The 23,307-nt window shown below is 38.7% G+C and overlaps 2 protein-coding genes across 3 annotated transcripts; one reads left to right on the forward strand and one right to left on the reverse strand.

Moving 5' to 3' along the window:
* The first annotated feature begins 204 nt into the window (after nt 1-204).
* On the forward strand, nt 205-13,574 carry LOC134813580 (adenosine 3'-phospho 5'-phosphosulfate transporter 2-like). Its single transcript, XM_063821421.1, has 9 exons — nt 205-442; nt 767-897; nt 1,452-1,548; nt 2,315-2,372; nt 10,430-10,537; nt 12,151-12,303; nt 12,456-12,605; nt 12,732-12,839; nt 12,971-13,574. Exons 1-9 carry the CDS (start codon nt 311-313, stop codon nt 13,102-13,104), a joined length of 1,071 nt encoding a protein of 356 aa, XP_063677491.1. The 5' UTR covers nt 205-310; the 3' UTR covers nt 13,105-13,574.
* A 920-nt stretch (nt 13,575-14,494) lies between these two features.
* LOC134813579 (uncharacterized) lies at nt 14,495-20,746 on the reverse strand. Of its 2 annotated transcripts, none has more exons than XM_063821419.1 (6): nt 20,524-20,746; nt 17,368-18,378; nt 16,803-17,129; nt 16,453-16,647; nt 16,138-16,200; nt 14,495-15,004 (listed from the first exon to the last, which is right to left on the reverse strand). In XM_063821419.1, the coding sequence occupies exons 1-6, from the start codon at nt 20,683-20,685 to the stop codon at nt 14,864-14,866; spliced, it is 1,899 nt and encodes a 632-aa protein (XP_063677489.1). In that variant the 5' UTR covers nt 20,686-20,746; the 3' UTR covers nt 14,495-14,863. The 2 variants fall into 2 exon arrangements, with proteins under 2 accessions (XP_063677489.1, XP_063677490.1); XM_063821420.1 differs by lacking the exon at nt 20,524-20,746 and adding an exon at nt 18,872-19,764 and having other exon boundaries at nt 14,496-15,004.
* Nucleotides 20,747-23,307: the final 2,561 nt, after the last annotated feature.

Raw genomic sequence — 23,307 nt, forward strand, 5'->3', positions numbered from 1 at the left:
GCTTTTAAACCGAAATAGTTCACCTTTCGTAATTACATGTTACTCTACAAACTTATTCATAGATTAGAATAAAATGCTAGGTTCAAAGAACCAGTAAAAATGTAACTAATTATGCTTTTCATTAATACTATGTATATAAGTTTTTAAAACGATCTCTACCAACATAATTATAATTAGTTCCCTCAATTCTTCCCAAACCTAACTTCCATCAAATTTCATAGGATATGAGGTCATCCTCACCAAGAATATTACACTCAGTTTCTCCGGTACATTTGCTTGACTGAGTTACAATAGAAAGATCACTGTAACAATGCAGCCCAGCTCACACAAATCAGTTAACATTGTTTGTGGGGTTGACTTTTCCAGATTCTCCAAACATTTTCAATTTGTAAGTCTAGCTTCAAGTGTCTTGGGACTCTTCATCGTCTATGGTTATGTCCAGGTAAAGATTTAATCTTGAGTCCAGCACACGGTCCTTGATATGATTTCATCTGAATGTATTTTTCGATTATTATGTCTTCAAAATTTTCAAACTGTGTGCTGGGTTAAATTGCATCTTTAATTGTTATAGACTCTGTGGTATATACAAGATTTCTGTGCTGTTGTATTTTCAATCATAATTAATGCTATGTTGGATTTAGATTATTGCCTTGAGATTTTAACCGTTAACTAATTATGAAAAATGTCCAATGTTTAAAAAATCATAATTACAATTTTGCTGATGAAATTGTGCACAGTGATAGCATAAATTATAATTCTATTTCAGGAGAAACTATTTCGCATACCAGGATTCAGGAGCCATGGCTGGTATCTCTCATTCATCCAGTTTGTCTTTGTGTCCTTTTTATCTTTTATGGATTCAACTTTTATATCACGGTCTCCGAAGAGGAGGGAATTGTAAGTTGTTATAATTTCTCGATAAAACAATCTTCCCTTTTAAATTTAAAGACTCTGCTTGGTTATTCCCCCTGAAATCAAAAGACCAAAAGCAACACATTCTTGATTTTACTAGGAGTAGCACTGCCACACAACCTGTAGGTCGAAACGAATCATTTTTATTACTTACTTGATACTTGATAAGGTCTCCTCAATCATTCGAGTGGCCTGCACCAAGGAATTGCCGCTTATGTCGTATCATCTCTCTCCAGTGCTTGCGATTTCCTGCCAACTCACGGACCTTATCAAATACAATGTCTGAATCTCCTGTAAATTTTACTGCGTCTTCCAGGACACAGGTTCGCCAATTCTTTCTTGGCCGCCCACGTGATCTTCGGCCGTGAGCAGGTGTCCAGTCAAGTAGATACTTTGGTAGCCTGGTTTTTATTGATACTTTATATAGATTTTCAGCTGTCAATCTATTTTACTGCACTCTTTTGCAGGCTATATACTTTTATATTTACTCAGTACTCATTTTGTCAACTTATTGAGTTTGACACCCTTTTCCATTTCAGGCCCCCTTATTATGAGTTTATGATCTTGTCTTGGATGACAGTAGGAACTATTGGACTGTCTACCGTCTCACTTGGTTTTCTCAACTTTCCTACGCAGGTATATCGCATTATTACTATAAGTACAGTTATTGGCAGTATCGAGATAGCCCGACCACTGTCCGCGGACAGTTGTCCGCAGACAACTGTCCACAAACACCTGTCTACCAGATAGACATGACCCTGACTTCGAGGACCCTGACTTCGAGGACGAGCAGGGAACCAGGGACATAGATGCATTACACCCAGGACAGGACATGGAGCTCTTTAGGAGGTTTTTCTGGAATAGGAAGTCTCGAGCATTCTCTAGGGAGGCGGTGGGTCCATTAATTTCGTCCATTAGACAGAAGAGTACCATGTCAGGAATTGGAATAGTTGTTGTTGTTGATGATGGCAACTGATAATACTTCACCAAAAACGAACGACTTAAATACCACATTTTAATCGTAATCATTTATTTCATTGAGCAATCAATATTATTCGTAACTAATTATATCCGAGATACCATACATACCATTCATATGATCTGGTAACCAATCAATTATTCACAAACACCTGTTGCTTGATTCAGGGGATACTGTTATTATACAGTAATATGATCTGGTAGACAGGTGTCTGCGGACAACTGTCCGCGGACAGTTGTCCGCGGACAGTGGTCGGGCTATCTCGATACTGCCCAGTTATTGTATACTATACAGTATACATGATGCAAAATTTGAAAAGGTTTAATGATACATAAATTGTTTTCGTAAACTTACCGATTAAATACAGTGGCTTTAAAATAGAAATGTATGAGATATTGTTAACTAATTAATTACGTGTTTCAGGTTATATTCAAGTCTTGCAAGCTGATACCCGTGATGATTGGCGGTATACTCATATTAGGTAGGTTCAAAAGGCCATAAAGGTATTCGACCCAACCAAAAAAGGTTTGAATAGTATATTATCTCTCACGTGTATATGATATATCACGTCTATATTATCTATCACGTGTATATTATCTCTCACTTGTATATCACGTCTATATTATCTATCACGTGTATATCACGTGTATATTATCTCTCACGTGTATATCACGTGTATATTATCTCTCACGTGTATATCACGTGTATATTATCTATCACGTGTCAGAAAGAAATATGTCTTACCTCCCTAGTATCCAGAGTTATGGGTTTATAAAAAGGTAACAACTATTAATATTATGCCATTTTAGGGACTTAATATCAGTGAACATTGCTCAGTGAACATTGCTCGTAGTTGTAGTTTATTAAATTAGCAATAAACATCAGCAGTGCGAATGAAAACAGCTTTATTTGTTATTGCAAATTTTCTTAAAATATTGTCTTTTCTTGAACTATTATGCCTGTTTTGGGATTAGCAATTTTATTTTCTTTGCTCAACCATTCATTTACTTGGATTGACCACTACCGGACCAACTTTGACGATGGAGATTTGGAGAAGGTGCTCTCTTTGAGTGAATCTGCCGAGGGAATCATGATACAACAATATTTTCTTCTCTTATGTTTTAATATGGTATTTTGAGATATCTTTTAGGATATCTTAGTTTTAGCGTAACGTTTAAGGGACGTAGAATTTAGTATATATTTTCGGGTGTATAATAACCAATGATCTTATTTGTTCTTATTGGGGGGTTACACATTTGAGTGTATCCGTTTTGATGGCAGCTCTAATGGCATGATATGAGTGGTCCGCTCTTGTGCACCTGACTTACAGCCAGCCCTCTGATTGGTCCCTGTGACTACAGTTGAGAGCTTATTTACGAGAATGCGTGTCACGTGGGGCGAGCAGATGCGTTGTACTGTCACGCAGTATGGAGTTGCAGTTTTTTGAGAGAATATCTGACGAACGAGAGGGACGAGCTCACTTCTTTTTCGTCGCCCCTTAAATTTAATCTTCTTCTTTTGATAGACATGTAGTTTGTCTATATTCGTATATTCGCGTCAAAAGCTTAGCGCAACAAAGAAGTTGTATCTTTCAGTTCATGTTGTATTTATGTTTCATTTGATAGTTTCTACTCCGTCATTAAACTTGTTTCTGAATTTATAACATTAGGTATGCCCTGCCGTTTCGTGCTACATGACTAGAGCCAGACTAGCATATATACTAAACCCCAGAAACCCGGTTTTCTATACTTAGCTCAAATATCTATTTACTTCGATTGAACTTATAGTTAATATTGTAATCTGGTGGATTCGTGTAGTGTTATTGAGTCTCATGATTTTATAGTTCTTTTATTCAAATTTCTGATTGTTTCTGAATAGACTCAGTGAAGACAGATTCTAATGGAAATAAATAAGTGAATAACGTATCGACATTTCTACGTCATACTCATATTCTGAAATAGTATTAATTCAATTATAACGATCAATATGTACATTAAAAATTTTACGACGAAATTTATTTCAAACAAAATATATAACTGTAAAATAGTTATCCACTGTAAAATAGTTTTTAACGAAATCAGAGCAAATATGAACATAAAACTGACAGAATTTATCAAATAGGGCTCATCTGAAAATTAACGAATAGCGTGACGTGTACAGGAGATGAAAGATTAAAAGAGATAAAAGAAATTAACGGACAGCAGAGGAGTGAAATTTAAACGAAAATATTACTATTTACACGTCACTCAACTAATAACTGTGTTAGATTGTTCAACTCTGTTTTTTCGTTGAGAACTATGGTGGGTAAACATACAGACCACTCAAGTGCAGGTTCGACGAGCATTACCGTAGTGCGGCAAATCCAACAGCAAAATCTTACGAAGATAAGCCACTAGCAAAGCACTACAGGGAAAGTCACCCTCAGCACACAGGCCCCCCAAAGCTAAGACTTCAAATCGTAGATAGAGGAACATCACTCATCAACAGAAAGATTAAAGAAGCCCGATTTTTAGTTGAAAAGAAACCAACACTCAACGACAAAACAGAGTTAAACAATCTAACACAGTTTTTAGTTGAGTGACGTGTAAATAGTAATATTTTCGTTTAAATTTCACTCCTCTGCTGTCCATTAATTTCTTTTATCTCTTTTAATCTTTTATCTCCTGTACACGTCACGCTATTCGTTAATTTTCAGATGAGCCCTATTTGATAAATTCTGTCAGTTTTATGTTCATATTTGCTCTGGTTTCGTTAAAAATTATTTTACAGTGGATAACTATTTTACAGTTATATATATTTTGTTTGAAATAAATTTCGTCGTAAAATTTTAAATGTACATATTGATCGTTATAATTGAATTAATACTATTTCAGAATATGAGTATGACGTAGAAATGTCGATACGTTATTCAGCTATTTATTTCCATTAGAATCTGTCTTCACTGAGTCTATTCAGAAACAATCAGAAATTTGAATAAAAGAGTTAATATTGTAGTTATATGAAACATTCTATTGAATAGTAGGTTTCGTTTTTCGCTCTCTTAGATGGAACGATCATGGTAGATTACTATTATACTGAGGCATTCGCATGTAGCCGAAAAGTCGACAATTCATGATGTATTTTATTTTACAGTGAGTGGAGACTCTCTTTTCTTGCGCAATAATTTCGATCATTCTACTGAATAGCAGGAAATTAAATAAAAAGCTAAAAAGAAGTCGCACTGCAAAACCATCCCTATCATACCCATTTAGGAGTGAGAAGTATTCTTTTGTTTATTACCAAACCATTTAATTACTCATGGACAATATATTAAAGATACCATTGCTATTGTTGCCTTCCCCTCTGACCTCTCGTAATCAAATATTTATTTACTTGGATCGCCGTATGGGGTGGTATTAAACACCATCACTATTCTCTATTATCCCTTTCTCCTTTCTTACTCGTAGCTCAAATATTTATTTACTTATATCGCAGCGTTTGTGATGATTTTACAGATGATACTGTTTGTTTGCTCAGTGACGGGGGAGACAGAGTCCCCTGTGCACACCGAATTCCCAACTGCCTCATCCCATAACAACCTTGTTTCTACGTCCACCCACCATTATCTCGTGGCCCAAATTCCTCAGGAGTGCCTAAAACACGTCAAAACAACTTTTGGCTCCGACATTGGCAAGATCGGAACTTTTAAAACCAGTAGAGGATTATACGACTGCTGGATTTATTGCAAGTTCATGAGTAAATGTGTGGTTCTAACCTTCAACATTATGAATGGTGAATGTACACTTTACGAGGACTCCCACCAGGATATGAAAATGGAAGATCTGAGTGATATTTGCACCATGATAATACACGTACCAAAACAATGTGTCTATATCACGACAGCCACTACCGGACCAACAATGACGATGGAGAAGGTGGTCTCTTTAAGTGAATCTATCGAGGGAATCATGATACAACAATATGCTTCTTGTCTGAGTTATCATGGAGACAAAGATACGGGGAAAGAGGCCGAGACATATTCACTAACATGGAGACCTTGCCATGTTGCTGAATCATGGGTTTTCAAGAAGATTGGGTTGAAAGGGAATCAATCCCTCTACCAAATCTCACCGAGCAGAAGATTCTCAGAGTTGTGTCTTGAAGCTGAAGCTGAAAATGAGATTGATGAGCATTTTGATATGTTTGTGAATTTAAAGAAATGTCTAAAAGTTAAATCCCAAAGAATGATCCTCTCTGAACAGCTGATTGTGGGTTTTGAAGACAAAACCACGTACAGTATTGAGTTAGCAGCACAGCAGAATACCATTCTGTCTATTGGGAATACACAGTCACTCTCATCTATAGGCTTTCAAGATCCAAGTCAGCACGACGCTTTTACTTGTTCAACTTCTCAATTCCAAGTTGAGAACGGAGAGGTAATCAATGAGAAGGGGCTCCCATTTTTCCTCTCTGAGGCAACAATCACTATCAAGTGCAACAAGGGATTTGTAGTTAAAGGAGTTGGTTTAACCAACATTCAACAGATTCAATGTGCAAGAGATGCAATCTCAACAATGCCCTGTATATCGATCAAGGATAGAAAATTGATGTGGAAGGAGAAGTCGACCAGCCTAAGTGAAATTTGGCTCATTATAGTTGGATGCTTTCTTTTTGTTTCCGTGTGTTCCATAGTTGTGTTAGGTCTAGTTTTGCGAAGATCCTTCAGAGAGATGAACCTGCTGCAAAGAAAGGTTGAAAAAAGCGAGCTTACTGTACAAGATCCAAAAATTTCATATGAGTAAGACTTAAATGTGCATCTTCATTTTTGAAACAATGCTGAAGTGATTTATTAAATCCATACTTTTTGTCGATCTAATAATTTTAGCAGTTCTGTAGTTCTGTAATAAAATTTAATTAACCATGTACGTTTAAAGGGTTTATAATAGTATGCCGTTATATATAATACATTGTATAATATTATATAAATTATACATATATGTTCTGTTATGTTCTATTATGTTCTGTTATGTTCTGTTATGTTCTGTTATTTTCTGTTATTTTCTGTTATTTTCTGTTATTTTATGTTTTATTCAGTGTTTTCCATATTATAAAAGATACGCTGATGTCATAGAGCCGTCAGTTTAACAATCTCAAAATAATTCCCGCAAAGAATATAATTTGGCACTAAGTTCTTAAGTAGTGAGTCATGAGATGTTCGTGGCATAGCTCAAAGTAATCGAGTTCACTGTCTTAAAAGTAATCACGACCTCATCACTTCATCAGTTAACTAATCAAATAATTCTCCTAATTACCAAATAATGAGACGGGCATCCATGTTATTAAATTGGGTCTGATTGGGTCATTACTCGTCCTAATTAGACAGTGAATTAACAGTTAGACGCCTCATCAAGCAAACCAAGACCCTCACCCTAATTAGGATTTGTTCCTGGTTTCATTTCACATTGCGATCTTTTTATTTTGTTTGTTTCTTCTCGATTCGAGGATTTAGTTGCGCAGTTTTTTGTGGTTTTGTGACAGCCGTTGATGAGCTTGAAGAGGAAGCTGGCAGACTCAATTGAAGATACACCGTTAAGTTATGAAGTTGTTAAAAGCTGTTCTAACCCTAAACGTGGCTTTAAACTATGTCTTAGGAGATCTTTGACGGATACACGAGAGGTAATTCACAATAGCTTTTGCATCTTGACATTCTCCGGTTTCACTGTGCAGTTTTATTATTCTCGAAACTATCACCTTTTTAAGGTGTAATGCGCTTAGTCAATAAAGACACCGTGGTTGTTATAAAAAGGAGATGATGAAGCAAACTTATTCAGGAACATAGGCATGACATAAAGAAGAATGGTCGGTGGGGATTGGGACCCACTTAAATCACCTTAACACAGTGCCCCTTAGTAATCCATCCTGTCACTCAAATTATTTGTTATATAGTAGTGTTGAAAATATTTTGAATCTGATTATTCTATTCGCAGGAGAAACATTTCCATCGCTCAAAAACAGCATCCCATATAACTCCCTCTAATCCCGATAACGCTGATTCAGCTACACCTTATCAGAAATCCATATCACTAAACCAACAACATCACCTTCCTGCTGTTTGTAAAGTGGCTCCGGTCCAAAGAAACACTCTAAAGAACTCTACACCCCTCTCGAGTGGTGGTGACACTTCTTTTGTCATGTCTCGAGATTACAACATGGAAAACTTAGAGACCAGACATGTGCCAACATCCCGAGTTGTGACTTCTGGTAAAACTATCCCAAATCTGAACCATTCAGTTCCGACTTCTGGTAAAACTATCCCAAATCTGAAGAATTCAGTTTCGACTTCTATCTCAGGTAAAACTGTCCCAAATCTAAACAATTCCATTCCGACTTCACTTAAAACTGTCCCAAATCTGAAAAATTCAGTTGCGACTTCTGGAAAAACTATCCCAAAGAAAAACAATTCGGTTTGGACTTCAGGTAAAGTTCTCCAAAACCTAAATAATTCGATTCCGCTTTCCGGTAAAGGTGTCCCACATTTAAATCAGTCGGACAGGTCAACTTCCCTGTCCCCTTCTTCAACACTCGACATGAGCAGAGAAACAGTTACATCATACTCTCTACCTACCAAAGAGAATGTTTCACCAAACCATTTGTTGTTTCACTATCATTTGTGCGGATCAGTAGAGAAACCTTTATTTGAGTCAGACCCTTTGGTTCTGAAAAATTCTGTTGAATACCAGGAACTTTTACAAAAATACGTTGCACTGCTGGCCCAAAGGACCATTGCTATCAGAGACATTGATCGGCTAGAGAACCTGAGGTTGTCTGCTGTGAGGGATCCTATAAAGTTCATTGCAAAACTACAAAACGGAGATTTGTTATTCCCTTGCCGACAGAAAATGGTGGATCCTTAACATGTTTCAATAATGTTTGGAAAGTTATTAAAAAGTAATTATAAATAGCTTACTCTGTGTTCTTTAAATGGTTTCTGTTTAGTTAAACTAAGAATTTTGGTGACCTTACGAGACCTCAGGGAGAGAGAAACGTCCCTGAACCAGAAGATCAAGAAAAAATTGACTTGTAATTTTTCAAATTTCATATTTTATTATTGATTTTCTCAAATATTGGGTTACGTAAGTTTTATTAAATTGTAAATTAAAGAAATGAAAAAAATCCCCAAATCCCAAATAATGTGGGGTACGAAATGCGGTGGTTTTTCGGCAAAAAATCCCATATTTTCGTTCCCAAATCATTTAGGTCACCGGAATTATGTCAAATATAAATACATTTCTCGTAAGGTAATCGTTTTTGTAAATTTTATATTAGCATGAACTTATCAAACAGCTCTGTTATTATATATTAATCAATCTTGTCCCACTATAAAACTGATCAAAATTATGGTACATACCTTATAGTTGCATAAGTTTCACATGAATTGAAAAATACCGCATCTGGATTCTGGAAACCAAACTCGAAGTTATCAAGCATTTTGTGAATCTCGCTAACAAAATAGACTGGGTGCTTATGTGACACCGGGACACGACACCCTAATTGGGCAGCCTTAACGGTTCCCATAATTTCTAATGGGGTGGTTAACGGGGTGACCTTATCACGTGATCAGATAAGCCAATCACCTGATCACACGTAATGAATAAACTCGTTATGCTTCGTATCTCGGCCATCTGAGAAGCTACAACTCTATTTTTTTCAGGAAGAACGTAATTTGAATGGCCGAACACAATTCAATAAAATTTAGCTCGATCCGACTATCCAACTATCAAATAAATGCAAAAATGAACCTTCATTTGAAAAAAATGAACTCGAATATTTTTCGATTTGGCAAATTCCTCGAACCAGTGGTGGTAGTAAGTCGTACCAGAAAGAATTATTTCAATTGGTCACTTAGTGCCCTGAGCTATTAAGTCAGCGTATGGGTACTGACTTTTGGCCCACCCTGTATATACGCAAAATGCTTACACAGAGTGTTTATATGTTTATATGTATATAAGTAAATTGTACATATCGCTTCGAGATAATATTTCGTTTTCATGTCTACATCATTACCATCAATCTTTGTGGCTGAATACCATCATTACTGACTTGTTAATTTCATAGCGAATGTCAACTAATGCCCATCATAACTACACAATGCAGTTACATAGTGAGCTCAACCCTGCTGATGACGTTTGTAATACACTTGAGCTTTAGATAAGCCCAGTATGGTATTTCTTGTGTAAGAAGTGCTTCCAACAGTCTGGCAAATGGAAATGTGTAATAAATCATCAAGATGGCGAAATCGAGTTATCTTTTACTAGATTCTGGAGATTATAAATTAAATTTAGTGTCAGTTGTTGGTGTAACTTATTAGTCTTAGTTTTGCTCGAGGGCAGAAATCTTGAACTTCTCCAAATTGTGAACTTATAAAATTTTGGCAATCTACTTTGCTTTGGATAAACAATCATTCGAAATTGTATTTGACGCTATCAACCTTCATTATGTTATGTGAATATGACGCTAATCTTAATCTTTGTTTGGAGAATAACCCCGATAATTTGCCAGGTAAAAAGTACACTATATACGACTACTGTTCAGTGTTCAGTATGTGCTTTGGACTTATTTGGTTCTCCCTCGCTGATCAAACTGTTTCTCCAGAGTTTGAACCTAAAGGTTAGTTATTACATATTTGGGTTATAACTTTTAATTTTTTTAAAAGTGTCATGACACATTACCCAAACCACCGCTTCGGCGGGTAGTTGATGCACCATCACAAGCAAGAGCCACTTTGGTCTACTTGCTGTGAGGTGTCTCAGCCAGTGGCGTAACGAAAGGCCCCGCTGTGCGGGGGGGGGGGGGGGGGGGGGGGGGGGGGGGGGGGGGGGGGCGCCGTCTTAGGGGGGGCGCCAAATCGTCGTTTGAATGTGGGACAATTTCGAAAACTTAACTAAAGTACTAGCAAAACTGCGCGTTTTGCTCTAGGTACACACTTTTCTAGAGATTTTACCGGCGTATCCTCTAAAATCACCTTATTTGTTCAATTTTAGATAGGGGCACCAAAAGGGGAGGGGGCGCCAACAGGGGGGCGCTTTTTCGGCGGGGGGGGGGAGGGGGCGCCAACATGGGGGCGCTTTTTCGGCGGGGGGGGGGGGGGATGGGCGCCAACAGGCAACGTTACGCCAATGGTCTCAGCTACATAGGTTGGGTCCCCCCTTTTATTTTTTGTCATGACACATCATAGGATGATGAGGTCAGTAATAATGAACTCATTATTGGACTTATTTCGGCCGTGAATAATAATCGTCAGGACACTTATAGCGTGTAACCTAGCGGCTAGCACATGTAAAGATTTCATAAAATATTAACACGAACTCTTCGTGCGCAACACAAGTCAAATACTGATAAAGCTTAATAAGGAATCGAGGGTGACAACAGAGAGATGTTTGTAGTTTGGAATCCATTCATTTGTTAGGGTTTATCTATGCTTATTAGATTGTCAGCCAAGGAATGCATCCACAAACTCTGACGATAAACAGTACAATTATATGATCAAGTTGCAACTAATAATACTCCGTATTTAAATAGTGACAAGGGATATAACATTCAGATATTTATTGTGTGTAACTTGCTGAGACAACATGATAATCTTAACAGTTAGCACTTATCGTACTGTTTATAAATACTGCATTTAAATGAAGACCTCAGATATTTGTAACAGTTCACCTTATCTGGCATAATTTGAAACTACTAGCACACCAATTACAATGGCTTCAAACTTTCATATCAATACATATCAGGGTCATGTTAGTTCACATATTTTGTTAAATTTCTCGCCCTTTTTTTACCTGAGTTCAGCTGTAAGTTGGCATGTCGTGCAATTGGGAATTGTTTTTGGTGTATTAGTGTTAAGTGTTTGATTCTTGTTTGTTACGGATGGTATCCTTAGAACACTTCAAAAATGTATAGTCCTATGAGAATAGCTATATTTGAGAGTTACTCTCTATTATGTAGAGCTATTCATTTCCAACCTGGACTATAGTTCGGTGACGTGGAATACCGTAACTGCGTTACGGCATTTTATTAAACTGAAATGTACTATTTTGGAAGGCGCGCTAAGTTTAAGAGCTTTATCGGTTGCGCGCACAACACAACGTTTTAAGAATTTATAGAACTGAAGCGCCCATAGTCCACATTGACAGCTAATCGGTATTCAATAATCGTGGTCTAAACTTCTAAATGAACGTCTGAAATACTAACAATATTCTGTAACACTCACTTGTCAACAGGTATAGTTATTATCTGCATGGCACTGTGTTTTGATGCAGTATTCGGGAATTACCAAGAAAAGCTGCTGAAGAAGTACCCCCACTTTACGAACGCAGATATCATTTTCTATACTTATTCTTTTGGAAGTCTCATTATTCTCACCTGGCTATGTGGTTAGTCTTTTAACTTTCGTATCCCATTATCTCACATTATCATATTCACATATTAAGTTAAAACATGAACTGTCGCAACATCAGCAGTTTGAATATCTAACAGCTTCTATTTCAAAGTCACAATAGGATTTAAATCTACCTTCATTTTACAGCAACGGGGCAGTTTTTATCGAGTTTAAAGTATGCGTCTCAACACCACGACATCTATCCGTTAGCCATGATTTACGCCACAGTTGGATACCTCGGTGTTCAGTTTGTGTTGGCTCTGATAAAGTCTTCGGGTGTTCTCATAACTACATTCGGTAAGGGTTTTGTGATAATGAATCAGTATGTAATTTTTGATCAAAACTTGCACCATGGATTGTTTAAATTGTTTTTCAAACAACTTACTGTTATTTGTGAACATTTTGAAGTTTATTTATTTTCAGTTACTACGACGAGGAAAGTGCTGACAGTCGTTCTTTCCTTTATCTTCTTCACTAAACCATTTACATTCCAATACGTTTGGTCTGGTTCTCTAGTGTTTCTTGGAATATGTGAGTTTTAGTTACTTTCCCTTATAATTTATCCTTATCAATCTGCTAAATTCGGCGGGCTCTCCAACAAAACTAAAAATTCTTCAACATTAATTTTACATTATCATTAAACTAACCCACTTTATTCCCAGGTATAAGCATCTGGAAGAGAAACAGAATAGCAATTCTCTACAATTTATCAAATGCAATAAGAGGTGTACAAGCGTTCGTAGGTGCTCACAGCACACCATTATCTAAACTTGATAGGACTGTTCTGCAAGTCTAAGGATAAAATGACTAATTGGGATTTAAGGTTATTTTCTGCTGACAATTTTATTTTTGTTAACTTATGGAAAAGCGGATCTGCTTATTACTAATGTATTTTCTGCTGACTATTTTGATTTAGTTATGTTATAATTTTGCAGTTTGAATTTAGCTTGGTTTCTATAGCACTGTATACTTTGTATAGTGATAGAAATTTTAGTTAATTTATTTGTATTGAAGGCGTTCTTTAGGATTTTTAAACACTATTGCGAATAATTTTACAGATAAGACATCTTTCAGTAGCAGGTTTTTTGGGAAAATGTGTTTTGGCATCCATGCTACATTACGTTACAACTAATATTCTTGATGGAAAATCCATCGAGATAAAATGCTATCTTATTTGGAATGATTCTAGATCAATACAACAGAGCATTTCATAATAATATCAGGTGTGCAAAAGTTGACTATGCACAGAAAATCTTAAATTCTATTAAAATGGCTATTTAACTTCAGTTTTGTCTAAAAATTCAGCCCAAGAAATTCAGCCCTTTGTCGGTTCATGACTTTGATGAGTTTTGAAACATGGTTTGGTATTCAAACAAAGCGAGATCTCGCTCCATCCTGCAAGAACCACATCTTTGTCTGGTCGGGAGATTTATTTGCATGCTGAAGTCTGTGAGGTTTGGCTTTAAATGTGACCGCAACATCAGATCACAATCGCACGCGTACCCTCGGGTTTAAATAGTGTGCTCTGGGCTCGCAATTCTGTGTGGTATGGTGATGGAGGATGCCTAGGGCTAACGAAACCCCTACGCGATATAAATTCCTGCATTTCCATTAAAGAATGTGAGGTTTAGTGTCTTGTGGAGGATAACAACTATGTCAGTCCCTGTTTCGGAGTGAGCTCTGCTCCCCGTCTCACACAAGCGCTGGTGCAACCAACCCTTGACATGATCACTTTCCTGCAATGGATACCGGGACCTGTATGCTGTGACTCTTACCTAGTTAGTCCCCGACTACTAGCGCAGTCCAGACAGGGCAACTGCAGTAATGTAGTTGCATTTATCCTACAACAACAACATCAGATGGTATCACTCTCAAGTACTGTATGAGTACTCCCACGAACAAGTATATTGGTTAGATAAACACTGCCATGTAAAATAGTCCTAGTTTTGGGTGAAGAATTCGAAATTTTACCACAATTATGTATGGATTTTCAAGGACCTTCTTTCGCGCAAAAATACCCACGGGAATTCACTTGTGGGTTAGGAGGTTTGAACACTATATTATCGAACATCCCGTACTTGTTTCTCTATATAATACTGTGGTGGTGCTTTTACAATGATATGATTTACATGTCTCAGCTGGTAATTATTTCATTCGTAATTTAAAGAAGCATTGAAATACTCGTTTAACAAATACATGTCTGACTATCCTGTGATTATCAAACAAGTTATTATAAACAACACCATATACGTATAAATTAATATAAAATCACACAATATCGCTACTATTGGTACAAAACTATGAATCTGACAAAAGAAATAAAGAAGAGCAGCAATTCTATAACCTTCCAAACAATTGTCTTCGTTTACAGTTTCCGTCCTTCAAATGCTCAGCAACTCTGTTCTATACTCCATTTTAGGGTTCTGAGGCTCTGCCTCGTATCAGTGTATTTGTGTGCAGTTCACAAAGTCTGTCACCCGATTAATCGTCAAATTTACTGCATGATTTCGTCAAACTGGACCAGTCAGTTTCCAGTCAGTTACCAGAGTAACTCTTCATCGACGAGCCTTCACGTGGTTCAACCAAAGGTGCTGCTGGATTCCCTCCTTAGTATTCAGAATCTCCGGACAGAAGAAACACTTCACGTTCGTTACTGCTCGGTTGTAGTGAGTTCTCCAAATGTGGTTCGGAAGATACTGAAATTAAGAGGGGTTAGAACTAGAAGGGCTCTGTAATGTTTAAAATATATCAAATATAAATGTCTGGTCCTACTTTTTAAACTTATTAAATGTGGGCATCGAGATTCGAGATGACTTATAAAATTGGTACTTTTAAAGCAAAATAATAATTTTTTAAATGTCAGCTAGATATGGTACATGATGGTAATCAAGGTGCGGCAGAGACCAAAGACGATGCAGTGCACGAAAACTTTAGCTCAATTTGGTGTCCTCTAAAATCAGAAAAATTTCTCACAATCATTTTTTCCCTCACCGTCTCACTCGGTGACGGTCTCAGAAAGTTAATTTTACTTGATCAACATCAAAGTTAAACTGATGCATCTCACGGTATTTAGCCGACGAAATGATTGTCACTGATTTTCTCATAAAATTAGAGTGCCATCTGGCACAATAAATAATGAGACGTGCGCAACCTGCCGTGAATTTAATATGGTTTTCAACTTTTTACTTCAAAATGGCCGCATGCTAGAACGCATGTCAGCTTGTCTCAAATCTATAGTCGGCGGTTCGGTTTCTGTTTTGTGGTTCGCAACTTTTGCTTGACAGACAGATCTTAGGTTGTTGACGAGGGCGTTTTCTCTACAGCTCTCGTAATGCCATTGTTCTCGAGTATATTGACGTGCCGGCATACACAGCACGCAATATTAAGTCATGTACCAACAAACGAAATTTCGACGTCCAATGAGATCAGCGAAAAAACGTGCACGTGACAAACATGGTCTAATCAAAAAGCTCCCCTCGTGGGCCAGTACCAGACAAGCAAGCATGAGCAACTGGACTCTCCCCAGTGACTCTCGGTTGACCAATCAGCGTCCCGTATTATGTCTCACTACCAATCACATGGCGGGAATTGTGGCACGTGACCGGGCTGGTCCGAGTGCGATGCTTGCCTAGAACTCGGTCCCGTGATTCGGTACAAGTTCGTCAGTTACTGATACACTTTAGGTCAACGCTCTATCACCATGGGAATAAACAGCAGCACGGTTGGGCACTGCATGGTGGCGGGGTCGACAGGTGACTACCAGCACGAATAGTGGGCAGGACAACACGTGCAGGTCCGGTTTAACACGATTAAAGTCGTAAACACCCACCTGGCTACGGGCAAAGCGTTCTCCACAGATGCTGCACGGCTTGTCTTTGATCTTTTGATGTACCTGTGAGAATGTAGGTTTAAATGATCGGCATATTGAACTGATGTTTTGTGAAGTGGTTTTATTAAAAACTCACTGTCCTTTGAAGAGGTTAGATCGCATGCACTCAGAGGTTCTATTCAAAGATAGCCAGCCAGCTTTTCCAAACTAATGCGGTTTATGTTTAAAAGTGCGCAAGAATCGTTAATTTCGGAAATAATATTCACGGTTCTAGAATCTAGATTAACAGCTCGGCCGATGTTTTTTGCTATTAACCTGTCGGATGTGTCTGAGAAGGGAACTGAATTGGGAGAAGCTGGTGTTACAGGTGCTGCAGACGTTACTTTTCTTGTCACCCGGTGTTAGACCGTCCGACATTGGACTGTGTCCGGTGTTCAGGGGGCTTTGTTGGGATCGTTTGTAAGGGTGGTAAGGAGAGGAGGATGGGCGGCCCACGGTCGGGAATTTCAGCTGAAATGTTCATGTTAAGGAATGTAATGTTTGGAGAAAGATTTTTGCGAAAATTATAATTATAATTTTCCTTGTTTACATATGTTTTTCATGCAGCTACAGACAGAATTTTAACATAGAATTTTCTTGAAAACTGAACGAGCACAAATACTTACATTAGTATGAGGAGCAGCAACATTATTCAGGTTGAACTGAACCCAGTTGGCTGGCAGCAGAATACCAGGCATCTTCTGATCGACTCCTTGACAGATCGATGACGTCACCTGACTCTGTGATGACGTCATCAATTGAGGCGCCTCACTTTGGCAGGTAGCCAGGCCGGAGCTGTTTTGATCCTGAGTGCTGTTCACACTGCTCTTCATCATTTCCACTATATCACCCATGGTGATGTCCGTGTTCTCGACCAGGTCGTTGATTATCGTCACGAGTTTGCTGACCACCTCGTCCTGTGAACCGGTGGATCCTTCTTCTGAGCTCAGCGCCTGAGAGTGTTTTGTTTTTACTTTCTTGTGGTGTAAAACGTTAAAAGCTCAGTGTGAAATATTGGTCAAATATAATCTGTTTCATCAAGTGCATTAAATCGAGTTTGATCTAGAATAAAGCAAATTAGAAGATTGTTCAATTTCTACAGGATCAATACAGAACAATAAAAAAGAAGAAAATTGTTCATTAATTTAAAAAAGAAAGTTCTCTACATATAATCGAGCTAAAAAGTATTACCTTCAGGACTTCGTTGAGGTCCACGCCATTCGTATCAGGTAAAGAGTTGACAGGGGAATCGCGTTCAGCGGAGGAAATAGGACTTGAGACACCATTCTCTGTGGAGGCAGTCTCCAATTCTTCAAATGAGACATTCGTAGTCGGTCCTTGTACAAGGTTATCATTCGCCATTTCTTCTGCCTCAACTGTTCTTTTGTTAAAATCTTCAGGTGGTGTCATCATAGGAGAGCTTGTAACGGCTGCCAGATCCAGTCGTGACTTGGAATCGTCTAAAAGAGTTACGATGGGAGAGATTTCATTCAGATAGAGTTTCCTAGCGAGGTTATCTTTCTTAGGAGTAGAAGCAGGAGAAATTACAGGAGTAGTAGAAGGAGAAGCTAGAGAGACGCAGCCTTGTAACATACTGCTGTCAACCGGGATGAAGATACTCTTACCATCTGGGGACCTAATGGGGGGTGTGCTGAGGATACTGCTCAGGGAAATGACAGGAGTTCCTGCAGGGACTGACTCCGAGGGGAGCGAGCTAGAGAGAGGTGTGGAGTTTGAGAGCCAGGGAGTTGAGGTGGTGAGGGTTGAGGGAGGAGTTGAGAGGAGAGACTCGTGGCTCCTGACCAGGGATCCTGTGTTGGAGAGGAGTGATCCGGAGGTGGAGAGGAAACCGTTCTGGTTAGCGTTCAGACCAGGAACTGAGTTAGGGAAAGCAGGTTTCGAGCTGCTGATGAGCGGAGATGGTCGGTGTAGAGCTGATTTAGAGAACATGTTAGCTGGGATTGGGGCGGAGTTAGGGATCAGCGGAGACCTCGAGTGAAGGAGGGATGTCTGGGTGTTGAGGAGGTTGGTTTGAGGAAACTGGTTGTTTTCCAACAGAGGGGATTGACTTCTCAATATGGACTGTTGCTTGTTCTGTGGCAAGTCTTTAACACTGTTGTTGGAAAGAAACTGGATTAGAAGGGCCATCATGATGTTTCGTATCTTTGGTTCGCTTTGACCTTGGCTCAGTAGTAAATCTACCTGAAATAATTGAATGTTAATTTATGATAATATCAAAATGTATCTCTTAGCTAGCTGGAACTGTAATTGTTGTTAATCTTATTGCCTAAGTTTTTACTATACCCTTTTAGAGTTTAAACGTGAGAACAGTATCGATAAACAATGTTATGTCGGCCATAACCCGTGAACTTAAAGAATTTAGAAAGATCGGTTAACAATTTCTAAATTGCTTGTTAATTCAGATAGCACATTATATGGTACCTAATAATAAGCCAATCATGTACATGTCCCAAACTCCAGGTACTTCTCGTGGTTTGAGAGTTTGAGGCCGGATCTCATTGAATAACGGTTCAGATAATCGGATTCCAATCAAGGAGAGTGCAGCCATACATGTCATTTAAATCGTTGGTGCGGATGCTTATCGTGCTTGACGAACCCTGCACACTAAGGAACTGGAACTAAATGTAGGGTCCGTGACGTGTTTACAATGTGAAGAGACAAAACCCCTATTTACCTTGGTCCCCATAAATCTAAACGGTTCACTCCCACTCCCTTCAGCTGTTTTCACGTCCACGTGACTTCTTGTCAGCCCTGTGAGTGGTGGAGCGAGCCAGGGAAGGGCAGGGATTGGTTAGCAAGCTGGAGATCCCTCAAGTTGTGGGCCACTCCGGCGTGTCATGGGTGTGGGAGCAAAAGCTCAGCTCGGCAACTCAACGTCAACTTTCCACGAACCCAGGCTCTTTGAGTGTATTGACGCGTCGGTACTTCAAACAAGCAGTTCATACGAGTAATCTTCAAAGGTTTGAGAGGAAATATGGGGTTCTGGAGGTATCTGATTAGATTGGAACAATGATCTGGGACTCAGGGAGGGGATTGGTTAGTCCCAGACTTGCACTGCGGTCACTTACATGTCGTGCTAAATATCGAGTCTGATAATTGATGTACTCTTTGAAACAGCACTGGACGTAACTTTTACTTTGTATTCAGATTACCGAGTACTAGCAAGTAGCAAGATCTGAATTAATCGATCATGTCGAGCTGGTTTAGTTATAAATTATATTCGACAAATTCGACAGAATTTATTACAATAAGCCTTTCATTTACGCCGTTTTAGCAAGGGCTAGGTGGCGTGATTTGAGTAGAGACTTCTATCACATACCCATCCGCCCAGGAGGTAGAATCGGATCTTGGGATTAATGAGACTTTCTCAAGTACGAGGGTTTTAACCAATCAGAGTGCAGCACATAGGTAACGTGTCGGAAAAGAACCAACGAGAGGGACCTATCTTATAACCTGGATGGAGGTGTACCGACAAAACCCAACAAATGGACCCCCACGAAGATGTATTGCCTACAACCTCCCTGTGATATTATAAACGGTGGCATCGAGATATTCGGCATTGGACGCAGATTAGTAGAAATAGTGAGAAGTTCAAGATAATGCTGATAAGATAGCCGATAGCTGAGCTGATTACAAAATTACCAAGTACTGATTTTAGCGCAGTGCCAAGATTATTGATATGATAACACAATCATGGTCGTAATTTATAAATCAGGATTATTAGAGTAGAATTTGAACCACCGACGGCAGGCCGGAAACTGAACTGTTGACTCATTTGAACTCGAGACTCATGACTCAAAACGTATTTTCAAAAAGAATAAAAACATGCCCTTTAAACGTCGCAATCACATATATTATATATATCAATAATTTTACCAATATTACCAAGACAGATAATATTTACGAGTCAAACAAAGCTTTTTACTTTTAATTTAACTTAGTTTCCGAAAAGTTGTCGTCTGAAAACATTCGATTTCAACGGTTTTAAAAATAAATTAGAACATTTTCTGACATGCCATGTGCCAGTAATCCCGCCTGAAGCTGTGAGTCAATCAAGACAAACATATGCTGTTAATAATTTTTTTGCCGCTCGTGAATAATCATGAAAACATACGTAATTCATAAGAAAATAAATTATCACGTCTTGTAATGCCCAGACTGCAGTCAGACTTGTACGAATTATTTTGACTTAGAATTTTCACGTGACAACAACTTTTCTAACTTAATTTTCTAATTCCACGTGAGTCAAAACCGGAATTATATTGAACGTATAAATCAAACAGGAAAAATTGGAACAGAAAGCGAAAGAAGTATTCGATTACAAACCTCTTTGCTAGAAATGGAGAGTGGTTGAGCCAGAGTGCAGAGGAATGTTTGGGTAAGGAGTCCGATAAATTCCGCATCTGTGGTACATCCTAGAGTATCTTTGTACTTGATGAGTTTAGTGTACTGGAAAGAGGGCAATTGGAGGGGCTGAAGTGTTTCCATTTGAATCCTTGGAAAGTTAATTTGGGTTAGCTTCTGTTAAATCGACTCGCGTATTTGCGGTAAAATTACAGTTAGTAATGTTCGTTACAAGAAATGTTCGTTTTGGAATGATAAACGATTAAATCAGTACGCAAGCAGCTGATTACAAACGGGCAACACGATTTCAGATAATCAAAAACGATGAATATTACAGCAACAAATAAGCGGAATAATATCATGATAATAATGGTTTCGCACGACAGTAATCATATCTTTAAAAAGTCGACAGACGCGGTGAACGACTGGTCAAAATAATTGAAGCGATACACTGCAGCCTCGGCTATAACTATTCCAGATTTACAAGTCCCAATATTCCCAATTTCCTGACACAGCAATTAGGAACAAGGACAGTGTGGCAGGGAACTGGAGCGAGATCAAAGACACGACGTGAGACAACCAACTGGAATAACTAAGAACCACAATTGCGGGCTGAGCGAGCACAGCCAAGTATGAAGCGGGGTGGAACAGTAAAGGTCTTATGTCACAACATTACATCAACTCAGTAGAGCTACTCAACCGAGTTTCAGACACACCCAATTCTCAAGCTCGAGCTGGTTTGCTTTGAAACTACTGTCTACGAAGCAGCTTTAATCAACGTCGCCCAAATTTATTAGGAGCTCAAGTCCCTCGCCCTGGTGGAACAGAAAGGCCCTGCACTTGCAGTCAGCCATACTGGCTTGGTGCATGGTGGGTTTAACTTTAACACAGAAAATATTTGCCGGATTTTATCAAATAAAGTTGAAATAACGGCACACAATTTAAAAAAATCATGACATATTCAAGGCGTAACAGCTTGTATAACCGTGACCATGATGATGACTTGATCTCGAAACTCAAGCAAGAGTTGCGATTTAGCAACGATCACGAAGCGTATGATCCGTGAAATGATACCAACACCTCTCCAGTTGAGAACATCACATAGATAAACACATGATGTGTCACGTGACTTCACCACATAAACATGCTAGCTGTGCTAACCGAAACTTGCTCCTTGCATGCCAAGCAGCCAATCTGCGATCCCTCGCTAAACCACGTGACAGTCGGTGCGCCAATGAGAGCGCGCCTCGCAAGTCACGTGCAGTATACCTGCGTCACGTGAGGTCCTGTGAGAGATTCTGTACTTCGGTATTATTCGGTACCTCACAAGGCAGTCTTAACGTGCAGAACACTCACGCTTCCCAGGGCACATTGCCCTGCTTTATCATTGGTGAAATTGGGCCATGGTGCTTGAATACTGCCCTGGGATTGGATAGTTCTAGTAACGTGACCCCGGGTTCGGAATGGTTATTGGACCAATTCCAAGTCGGATCCAGGCAAAGTACCGGATAACTAAACTTTGCTTGTCATCGTAACGGCGAATACGCTCTGCCATTGTGACATTTCACAGGACACATCTAAATCATGAAGGTGGACAAGAATCCTCCACTGCCTGACAAGCTAGTCATCGTGTGACAAAAGTCACAGGTTACAGAATTCCGTTTAAAGGCTCAACAGGCTTCAATTGATCTAAAATCATGGCTCCAGGGTCTAAAACTCGAAGGTCGATGCGAAGTGCAGTCATCTTCTCAAATATGTGGTAGCTTGATATGTATATTGCAAGCCGCGGCTCCAAGGATTATGTCAAACTTTATAAATGCGTCAATTTTTGGAGCTTATAAGATGTTACATTACTAGATTGATACTTTCTTGTTACGTTACGTAGCAGGCGCCGTAAGCAATGGAAATAACGTCTTTTAGTGATTCGATTACAGACTGAAACATCAGTTACCTTACTCGGGATTATTATGACCGGGATAAAGTGGCGGGTTTAGGGTAATTTCGCCATATTTTTCCCGAACCACATTTTCACCGGTCGTTAATAAACCCGCCGACTCACCTTTTAGGGTTCCCAAGGGGTATGGGTGCTCATATTTTAATGGTTGTCTTATATTCACTAAAGAAGACTATTGGGACACTTGTTGTAGGTTTTTCGACTTCATTTGGCTAAAATTGCAAAAAATTCACCTTTTTGCCCAATTCTTGTCATTTATCCTTATTGTCAAAGTTGATTTAAATAGGCCAATTTTTAATTTCTTAGGTATTGACTATCTCTACATAATGAAATAGGACCCAAAGTAAAAGTAACAGTTAAATTAAAACTCGAATTAATTAAAACGGTCAATAACATGAATCAGTTTCATCAGTCATTTATTCATAATTCTAAACAATGTGAACGATGCATTCTTTCGAAGATTTTCTACAAATTGAGTCATAATGGTTATTTGATACACGTAAACATGTAATGCTAATTCAAAACAACGAATTTGCTAGAGTCTACTTTCAACAATTATTGATAATTCGACTTGTTTCACAAGTTTTAGCAATGCGAAAATTTCTGAACCTGCTTATCTCTAATAAGGAAATTTACATCTGAGACAAAATTTTTGAATCTAAAATTGAAAAGTTGGACACCGGTAAAATGGCGACCGGGAAAATGTGGTGGGTTTTGAGCAATTTCGCCATATTTTTTCCGAACCATATTTTAACCGGTCGTTAATAAACCCGTCGTAATAATCCCGAGTAAGGTAAATGAAAATAAAAGCG

Source organism: Bolinopsis microptera, chromosome 3 (assembly GCF_026151205.1).
Source record: "Bolinopsis microptera isolate Bmic1 chromosome 3, MBARI_Bmic_1.0, whole genome shotgun sequence".
NCBI classification, from domain to species: domain Eukaryota; kingdom Metazoa; phylum Ctenophora; class Tentaculata; order Lobata; family Bolinopsidae; genus Bolinopsis; species Bolinopsis microptera.

What these genes read in the sequence shown, in the direction of transcription:
- LOC134813580 (XM_063821421.1), top strand. Translation starts at nt 311, where the DNA reads ATGCAGCCCAGCTCACACAAATCAGTTAACATTGTTTGTGGGGTTGAC. An exon ending in TTCTCAACTTTCCTACGCAG is followed by an intron (nt 1,549 to 2,314) that starts GTATATCGCATT and finishes TACGTGTTTCAG; the next exon opens with GTTATATTCAAGTCTTGCAA. An exon ending in TATTCTCACCTGGCTATGTG is followed by an intron (nt 12,304 to 12,455) that starts GTTAGTCTTTTA and finishes TTCATTTTACAG; the next exon opens with CAACGGGGCAGTTTTTATCG.
- LOC134813579 (XM_063821419.1), bottom strand. Translation starts at nt 20,685, where the DNA reads ATGGAAACACTTCAGCCCCTCCAATTGCCCTCTTTCCAGTACACTAAA. An exon ending in TCTCCATTTCTAGCAAAGAG is followed by an intron (nt 18,379 to 20,523) that starts GTTTGTAATCGA and finishes CAATTATTTCAG; the next exon opens with GTAGATTTACTACTGAGCCA. An exon ending in ACCTCAACGAAGTCCTGAAG is followed by an intron (nt 17,130 to 17,367) that starts GTAATACTTTTT and finishes AAACACTCTCAG; the next exon opens with GCGCTGAGCTCAGAAGAAGG.